Source organism: Eptatretus burgeri, chromosome 4 (genome assembly GCF_056783735.1).
Source record: "Eptatretus burgeri isolate ZD-2024b chromosome 4, Ebu_testis_v1, whole genome shotgun sequence".
NCBI classification, from domain to species: Eukaryota; Metazoa; Chordata; class Myxini; order Myxiniformes; family Myxinidae; genus Eptatretus; species Eptatretus burgeri.
Genome location: NC_140964.1, coordinates 103,115,081 through 103,124,984, shown reverse-complemented (window position 1 = coordinate 103,124,984; position 9,904 = coordinate 103,115,081). Strand labels below are relative to the sequence as shown.

The window sequence follows — 9,904 nt, the reverse complement described above, 5'->3', positions numbered from 1 at the left end:
TAGAGTAAAAAAACTAAAGTATGAAATACACTTTTCAATCACATTTTAGGTATACATTACAGAGGTACGCCTCTATATTTGCTAACACGACGAAGTACCTCTCTTAATCGCTTGTTCTATTTGCCAAGCGGCTTAGCGAGCGGCTTAGCGAGCGGCCTGCAAAGCGGTTGCGAGCAAGCTGCTTGCAAACGGAACACACCCGAGAAATTCGCACGTTTGCATCAATAAGCGTTTGTTTTCAACACACGATAATAATGATCACGAGCAATGATCATTCGGAAAGGCAACAACAAAATCCACTGCGAAACAGGTGATACCACGTGATTTCACTTGCACTTGATTACCTGTGGTCTCACCTGTGCGCTGCAGCGCCGTCCGATTGGCTGCTGTCGTTATACCATGGACCATATTTAAAATGGCACTCGCACAATTCCTTCCCCTTCTTTGTTTCTGTTGTTCAGTCGAACGTACGAGACAAACATGGCACGATAGGAACATTTCATCAGTAGTGGTTTGAATTGCACCAGGTGAAGCTGTCCTCGTGGTGCAGTTGGGATATATTTACCTGTTTTCTTTTAACCATGAATGGGGGCATGCCTTACCTGGGCGACGTCATCACTTTGATTTCGAAAGCTGAAATCAGATATGAGGGGCTTCTCTACACCATCGACACTGATAATGCCACCATTGTCCTTGCGAAAGGTGAATTGATGGCTGATCTATGTTTGTTTTGTTAATTACACCTTTCCAATAAGTTTGAGAGGGAGAGGGTGTGGTGTGCGGTGTTAGTTGTACTGTTCATTCGATTTTGACAGCTTTTTTTTTTTTTTTTTTTTTTTTTTTTCTCTTTTCATCCTAATTTTAAAAAAGTTGTTCTTCCTTTTTAAACCAATGGGTAATAATAAAGTTTCGAAGGCATTTCGTGCACTTTCTTGAGGAGGTAACCATTTTAAGTAGACTTACCTTCACGATGACGTCATTGTGTACCTGCACATTGCCAGTTGATATTGGTTGTTGACTCGAACTAGTTTTGAGCCACTTTCAGACTGGTGTAAGTTTGAGAAAAAGTGCGTGAAGCATTTTTTTTTTTTGGGGGGGTGGGGGCTACAAGCTGGGATAAAGTGGTTTTCAGACTCGGAGTTTGCTGGATCCAAATCTGCTTGTTCCCAAAATATCTTTTCAGGATGGTTTCGATTATATCACTAATTGGAAGGGAACTTGCAAGACCACTAAACGGTGTTTCAAGTCTCCTTTTACTAACAGTGCTAAAATACACGAAATGTTGGATTTTTAGCTTGATGGATTAGTCATTGATGCTGAATACAGGACAAGGATGTAGTTTTATTTTTTTTTTCAAGTTTTTAATTTAAATTACTCTTGTGTCGTTTTTTTGGACGTGTGAAATGTGAAATTTATTGCCTGATCCATGGCTGTATATTTAACTGATTGTTATGTGGATTAGGAGGTGTATATGTATATGTAAATCATACCTCCTGGCTACAATGGTGAGCATCAGCCACAGATTCTCACACGGTAAGACCACATAATCCACAAAGAACAGCAGCCTGTCTGTGTTGGAGGTGACTCTTTGGTGTGTGCTTGCTCAGGACTTCACGTCCATTGGAGATCGGGGGGGGGGGGGGGGAGGGTACTCGTGCTCCACACATTTCAATATGGCAAACAGTGGTGTCTGTCTCTCTCGTTTATGTGGGTAGGGGGAGGGGGTGATTTTATTTTATTTTATTTTATTTTTTTTTCCCCCAAGCTGCTCATTGGATATATTATAATTTCATTTCACTTTTCTTGATGTAATATAGTCGGTCACTTTATTGTCCCTTTCAGTAGTGTATAAAAAAAAAACATGAACATTTGGATGAGTAGATTTGATAGAGCTTCATGGACTAACCAACAATTTACTAGAATGGCACTCGGTAGAGCACGCACCTTTGCCAGGCTGAATAGTTTCTGTTTTGTATCCCATTGATGGGCTGGATCTGAACCAAAATCTAATCGGCTTGTTCTTGACACCTAACCAGATCGTCCATCAAGGTTCGTCTGAATCGGTTTAACTTTCTGACCTGTCATGAGATTATATATATATATATATATATATATATATATATATATATATATATATATATATATATATATATATATATATATATATATATATATATTATATAATTTTGGTTTTTGGCCCCATCTCTCAATGGTGAAGAATCACTGAAAAAATTCTAATTTCCAGATCTTTACCAAAATCGAATCTATTCGTCCACATCGCACACCCAACCTAAACACCAAATTGTATCTGAATCCGTCCACAAAGTTTAGAGATTCTGCACAGAGTGTGAAAACATAACCCCCCCATCCATCGTCGGCTTTTTTTTTTTTTTTTTTTTTTTGGCAGATGCAACCTCCGCCACCTGATGTTGCACCACCCATGGTCATTTCACAGTGGGTGGTATAAGTCGCCTCGAGATTTGGCTCTGAATGAAACCAAGAGTCCAACGTGATTGGTCTTTTTCTCAAGTCCATGATATTTAAATTGATAGATTAACTTAAACTTTTCCTGTCACTGGGAACGGATACATTTTCTTGTGTTGAGAAAATGCAGCAACCAATTTATAATGTATTTAAATTATACATGGAGCCATTTTTACTGTTTACCCATATAGGAAACTGACAGAGGAATATGGAAAGCACAACTGTTTTGGTGATGATTGGAGGCTCGAATGTGGTCTGCATTAAAAGCAGGCAAGCGTTTGTTTGTTTGTTTATTTTCTTTTCTTGTGGGCTTGGCTCGGCCCGTGGTGAGATGGAGCACTTCGGCAGGGTGGGCTGCATTTCATCCTTATGCCTGTGGAGTGGTTCGGCAGGCTGGGCTACATTTCGTCCTTGGGGCCCATGGATACGGCTCGGTTTACCTTCCTTGGTCGGCCCTGCATGGCAGCGTACTGGCTGACCGAGTGAGGCTTGACAGATTCTGAACAAGGGGGATTGCGCGAGGGCGTCCAGGGTCGAACAGAGTGTGAAAAGCATTTACTGTGTTTTCTTTGAAAATTTATACTTGTTATTATTAATTATTTTCAATTTTGGTGAGGGAGTGGAGTCTCGTGTTGGTGCAAATAAGAGGGTGGGGGGGGTGACCAGTGAAAGAGGTGGGTGTTGGCATGCACACAGGGTGTGGACAGCAGGCTGGAGTACTTGGTCCAGCAGGTCAGCACTACTGATTGGGCACCTAAATGTCACAAATTATCCAAGATGGGACTAGCTCTGTCAGGCAGTGATTCAGACGTGAGCTCCAGCTAGGTAGTTTTAATGTGGGATCAATGGGGGAGGAGATGGAGGAGATGGAGGAGATGGAGGAGATGGAGGAGATGGAGGAGATGGAGGAGATGGAGGAGATGGAGGAGATGGAGGAGATGGAGGAGATGGAGGAGATGGAGGAGATGGAGGAGATGGAGGAGACGAGCCATTTCATGTTGAATGCGGGTGGGGACTCTAGGAGTAATTTCCTGCGAATAAATGCATCGGAAGAGATCAGCAAGCAGGTGGTCAGAGTGGAAAGATGAGAGGGATGGATCGTTATGGCAGAGGTGATGATTGAGGCAAATGGTTTGTGTTATGTTGGAATATGGGCCACAGATGGGAAGGACTGGGGCAGAGGAGCAGGAATTCAGGGATGCACTTGAGTGGATGATGTGAATGGTTGAGCTGGCAGTGATGCTCTACATTGCGGGGGGATTTAATGCGTTTGGAGTAGTGGAGCCACGTGAAGAGGAATATTTTGCTGGGGAGCGAGGAATAGAGGGTCGCAGACAGAGCAGGGGGGTTGGCGAGACTGGAGAGGAGATGATCAAAGACAAGAAGATCACCAACCTTCCTGCAGTAAGAGAGAGACCTAAAGACTTGGCCTCACTGCGGGAGATGCCAATGGTCCTAATTGCTTTGGTTTCCACAGTGTGAAGCTGAGAAAGGTGAGAGGCAGGGGCACCAGCCCAGAGAGGTGAGCGGTACTCCATCAGGCTGCGGATGAAAGCTTTGGATGTGGTCAGGAGCTAAGATGGCCCTTGGAGGGACTTTGCACAATGGAGGATTCCCAGTCGGCGACAATCTGTGTGGCTTTCCCAGAAAAGATCATGGCAAATAGTGAGAACCAAAATTTGAATGAAAGGACTTCTTCAAGAGGATTGTTGAGAAAGTAGATTGGGCAAGGGGGCAAGGGTTTCAGATGGTCCTTTCAGAGAGGTATAGTGAGTGATTTCTCAGGATTGAAAGACGTGTTCCACGTGTTGGACCAGTTTGTGATTTTTATCCAGATCTGCAGTGAGCGAAGAAGCTGCTGCTTGCCGGTCTGAGGGATGACAGATGGTACAGCAGACGGTGGAGTCATCAGCAAAGAGATAGAGGATTTTCCAGAGTTGGAGAGATCATTGATGAAAAGCAGAAGAACGGCCCAGAATGCTACCTCGAACTTCAGCCTAGACGGGAAGAGGGGAGGAGAGAACTCCATTTAGAGCCACACGTTGACTGCGACAGGAGAGGAAGTCTGAGTCATGAGTGGAGATTGCATTGGATACCATTGCAAGAGTTTGGTGAGCAGGGCAGGGTGCCAGACCATATTGAAAGCGCATGGTATGTGTCGGGATATGGCTCTGATTTCATGTCTGGCATTGATGACCTCCTTCCATTGTTGGGCAGCAGAAGCAGCATATCCAGGGTAGAGTGACCTGGTCTGAAACCAAATTGATGATCGGAAATCAAGCCATTGGAGAAGAGGAAGGATTTAATGTTGGAAGAGATGGATTCCATAACCTTGCTGATATTTGGGTGAAGGCTGATTGGTCTGTAGTTGCAATGATCTGTTTTTGCTTTTTTATTTTAATTTTTTTATTTTATTTGTTATGCAGTGGTAATGTTTACAAGTTGCAGCAAAACAATTGCTCTGCCAAGTGTATGTGTATATGTATATGTATATGTATATGTATATATATATATATATATATATATATATATATATATATATATATATATATATATATATATATATATATATATATATATATATATATATATATATATATATATATATATATATATAGTTTCAAGCCACATGTCTGCAGCCAACCAGTCATGTTGCCTACTGTTCTCCAAAACCAGTAAACCAGAAGCACAGCACTGCCTCATTTGAGTAATGCCATGAAGTTTCACATGAGAGCGCACTCTGTTTGGTCTGGAAGTCCGCAACCTTGGTGAACCCAAGCTTCCATCACTGACTGATAATGGATGAAAGCCTGATGAGTGAAGACACATTCCTATTGTAGTGACCCTCAAATTCCTGAAGGTTGCTTTTGAAATGCTAATTTGCCAATGCAAAACAAGTTGCAAGACTTTTGCCAGTGCTGTAAATCAAAAGTTGCATTGTACCCCAGCTTGTAAGTACATGGGCAATGAGGATATTGTTGTGTGCATGAATAGTGGACCAGATTTATAATGGAACAACCAAATCTCCCGATGCTGATGGAACGCCACTGATGTATGCAAAAATACTTGTGTTCAAGAGTCCTCATGTATTGACAGACTAGAATATCCAGGGTAGAGTGACCTCGTCTGAATCTAAATTGATGATCGGAAATCAAGCCATTGGAGAAGAGGAGGGATTTAATGTCGGAAGTGATGATGGATTTGGATGTGGGTCATGGGGTCATGTATGGCTTGGATTGAAACGAACATCCAACACAAAAATGCTGGTTCGGTGATAAAAACTTTGAAAAACAGTGTATTGTATTTTGGTTTTTGTATTTTTTTACATTAAATACATGCAATATGTGGATTTTTTTTTTGTCGGAATTGTGCTGTTTTTTATTTATTTATTTTTGTACGTGAGCGAGCACGCAAAACGGACAAAAACAGGATGCAAAACATGCATGGAGGAAAAACTGGAAAATTAGGAGGAGGGATTTGGGCGGCTTCATGAGGGTATCGAAAATTTGGTTTTTGGATTGTATCTAATTTACTTTCATACATGTTCGAATGTGCACAAATCTGGATGTTTGGCTTTTAGTGGATGCACTACATGGTGGTATGTATCTATATGTATGTATGTATATATATATATATATATATATATATATATATATATATATATATATATATATATATATATATATACACACACTTTCTATAGAAAGTCTACACCCCTTTCAAAATTTTCACCTTTTGTTGCCTTGTAGCCTGGAATTAAATCGGACTTTTTCCACATCGTTGCCCACAAATTTCAGAAAATTAATTAAAAATCCAAAACAAGAATATCTTGGTTGGATAAGTGTTCACCCCCCCCCCCCCTAGTTAATACTTGGTGGAAGCACCTTTGACAGCAATTACAGCTGTGAGTGTTGGGATAGGTCTCCACCAACTTTGCACACCTTACCTGGGCAATATTTTCCCATTCTTTTGCACAAAACTGTTCAAGCTCAGTTAAGTTGCTTTGGGAGCATTGATGGACAGCAATCTTCAAGTGATGCCAAAGATTTTTTTGATTGTGTTTAGGTTGGGGCTCTGACTGGGCTACTCAAGGACATTTATCTTTTTGTTGCTTAGCCGCTCCAGTGTAGCATTGGCTGTGGGCTTCGGATCGTTGACATGCTGAAAGGTGAACTTCCGTTCCAATTTCAGCTTTCTTGCCGAAGGTAGCAGGTTTTCCTCTTGGATTTTCTGTATTTTGCTCCATACATTTTCCGTTCTCTCCTGAAAAGGGCCCAAGTCCCTGCTGATGAGAAACATCCCCATAAACATGATGCTGCCACCACCATGCTTCACAGTAGGGATGGTGTTCTTTTGGTAATGTGCTCTTTCGTTTCAACCAAATGTAATGTTTTTCATATATGCCAAAAAGTTCCATCTTTGTTTTGTCAGACCACAAAACTATTGCCACACGCCTTCAGAATCTGGAGGGTTTTTTTTTGCATACCTCAAATGGGACTCGAGGTGGGCTTTTTTGAGCAGTAGCTTCCTTCTTGCCAACTTATCATACAGGCAAGACTTGTGGAGTGATTTGGATATTGACAAGTGCACATAGTGACCAGTCTTTGCCATGAAGACCTGAAGGTCTTTCAAAGTCGCCATTCGCCTTTTGGTGGCCATTGATCAGTCTCCTTGCTTGCTCATTCAGTTTGGCGGGACATCCTGATCTAGGCAGGGTCTTGGTACCATACGTCGTCCACTTCTTAATGATTGTGTTGACTGCTCGAAGTGATATTCAAGGCCTTTGAAATATTTTTATACCTATCCCTTGATATATGTATTTCCACAACTTTATCCCAGAGGTCTTGAAAGCTTCTTGGTGCTCATGGTTGAGTCTTTGCTATGAAATGCACTACCCAGCAGAGGAAACTTACAGGAACAGCTGATTTTCTTCTGATATATCAGAATCACTATTTAACGCAACTGGAGGCCAATTAACTTTGTGTGTGATTTTGAAGGTAATTGGATGCACCTGAGATAATTTACAATTTCTATTATAAGGGGGGTGGACACATCCAACCAGGATATTCTCGTTTTGTATTTTTAATTCGTTTTCTGAAATTTGTTGCATTTATTTTTTCACTTGGAAGTTGTGGGTTACATTGTGCAAGTAAAGGTGGAAAAAGTCTTATTTATTGTAATTTGATTCCAGGCTACAAGGCAACAAAAGGTTAACATTTTGAAAGGGGGTGTAGCCTTTCTCATGTGTGTGGTGTGTCACACTTCAATAAAAATGTATGGGTCTTTAATGAAAAATCATTTTGGAACCCATATTTTTGTAATTAGGAGGGTTTAATTGACCTACAAAAAACACAATTTGTGGCATTGTCCCCAAAAATGCTTGAGTGTGAATTTCTGAAATCTTCACCTGATTAATGTCTTCTTTGTTTGTTTGGTTTTTTGTTTTGTTTAAGTGCGCATGTTTGGCACAGAGGACCGCCGTGCTCATCGTTCGGTGGCGCCACAAAACGATCTGTATGAGTATGTCATCTTCCGTGCTACTGACATTAAAGAGGTCACAGTGCAGGAAAGCTCCAGTGGCTCGACCTTCCATTCTGACCCTGCCATCGTGCACGTATGTATCCTTTCATGATCTATGTAGTTATTGGTATGATGACTTGTGAATGCTGATGAGTACAATTTAGTATTCATTTTGGCAGAAAGGTCAAGTAAACGTCAATTTAAAGCCTCGAGGTTTTGCTAAAATTGTGCACCAATGGGCAATCGCACAATATATGATTCTGCTTGTGGGTGTTTTACTTGTATGCATTCCGAAGCGGCTGTTCACAAAAATCCTGCCTGCTTTTGGGGGTCGGTGTGTTTCCTGGAGTGTCAAAATGTTGGAGGGGGCGGGGGGAAGGAGAAGGTCAGAGCCACAATTACGTGACCCCATCTTAATTGGTGCAGTGATTTTTGGGTTTCCTTTCACCATAACAGGAAATGTCAATTTTGAATGACCATTCATTCAGTTGAATTCATCCAAAAATGGCAGAGGTGTTGTATCATTAATTTTTATTTTTTTTATTTTTGTATTCACTATCCAGGCTTGTATGAGATATATATATATATATATTTTTTTTTTGATATACATTGTCGAGGCTCATATGAGAGCTGACACCACACAGTACGGGGGAAAGAGACAAGAGTGGTGGGAGAGGGGAGGATAAAACAGTTGGGAACAGACATTTGGAGATCTGTGGAAGGGAGAGGGATGGGGTAGGGAACATGGGGTATACAAAAGGGACACCACAGGGACTTTCAGAACCTTACACGATAGGGAACTTTCGAGGAAGGAGGTAGGTTTGGGGTGGATAAACAGGGGTAGGAAAGATCGTGGTTTTGGATGGGGAAAGAAAGGTGGTGATTAAGAGCTGTTTTGAAGACCTGGAGGGAAGAATGGGATTGAAGAGTGTCGGAGTTTGTTCCAAAGGTGGGGGAAAAAGAGGAATGAAAGAGTGAAGGTGAGCAGTGATTCGTGATTTTGGTCGTTTTACCAGAAGGGGGTTGCTGGCGGACGTTGAGCACCCTGTGGAAATATGGGGGAGGGCAGATGGAGCAGGGGGAGTGAGACCGGAGATTAGAATACGGAGACCATCAAACTGCCTGCGGTGAGAGTGAGCCCCAAAGACTCGGCCTCACCATGGGAGGTAACAATGATCCTAAATGCCTTTGTTTCCAAAGCGTGAAACCGAAAAAGGTGAGGGGCAGGAGCACCAGCCCAGAGTGGAGAGCAGTACTCCATCTGGCTGCGGATGAAAGCTTTGTTTGTGATCAGGAGCTCAGGTGGGCTGAGGAAGGATTTTGCATGATTGAGGATACCCAGTCGGCGACTGGCTTTGGAGGCCAGGTTGGAAATGTGGCATTCCCAGTAAAGATCATGGCAGATGTTGAGACCCAGAAGGTCGAATGAAAAGACCTCTTCACGAGGATTGTTGAGAGAGTAGATTGGGGGAAGGGGCGTTCCAGACGGTCTTTTCAGAGATATAGTGAGGGTGACATTTGTCAGGCTTGAAAGCCGTTCCACGTGTTCGACCAGCTTGTGATTTTATCCAGATCTGCGGAGTGAAAAGGCTGCTGCTTCCCGATCTGATGGATGACATACAGTATGGCAGAGTGTGGAGTCATCAGCGAAGAGATTAATGGGATTTTCCAGAGTCAGAGAGATCAGTGATGAAAACCAGAAAAACAGGGCCCAGAACACTGCCTTGAGGAACGCCAACCTGGACAAGAAGAGGGATGAGAACTCCATTAAGGGTCACACGTTGAGTGTGACAAGAGAGGAAGTCTGCGAGCCATGAGTGGAGATGTCCTTGGAGACCATAAGGAAGAGTTTGGTGGGCAGGGTGTTGGACTGTATCAAAAGCACGTGGTATGGCTTGGG

At 42.3% G+C, this 9,904-nt stretch overlaps 1 protein-coding gene across 2 annotated transcripts in view; it reads left to right on the top strand.

Moving 5' to 3' along the window:
* Window positions 1-405: 405 nt before the first annotated feature.
* LOC147028797 (protein LSM14 homolog B-like) overlaps window positions 406-9,904 on the top strand; it is a 31,653-nt gene continuing 22,154 nt past the window's right edge. Inside the window, exons 1-2 of one of the 2 annotated variants that reach the window (XM_085876506.1) lie at window positions 406-702; window positions 7,938-8,098. In XM_085876506.1, coding sequence (XP_085732632.1) covers window positions 582-702; window positions 7,938-8,098 — 282 coding nt within the window. In that variant the 5' untranslated portion in view covers window positions 406-581. The remainder of the gene's footprint in view (window positions 703-7,937; window positions 8,099-9,904) is intronic. The other variant, XM_085876507.1, reaches the window with a different exon arrangement.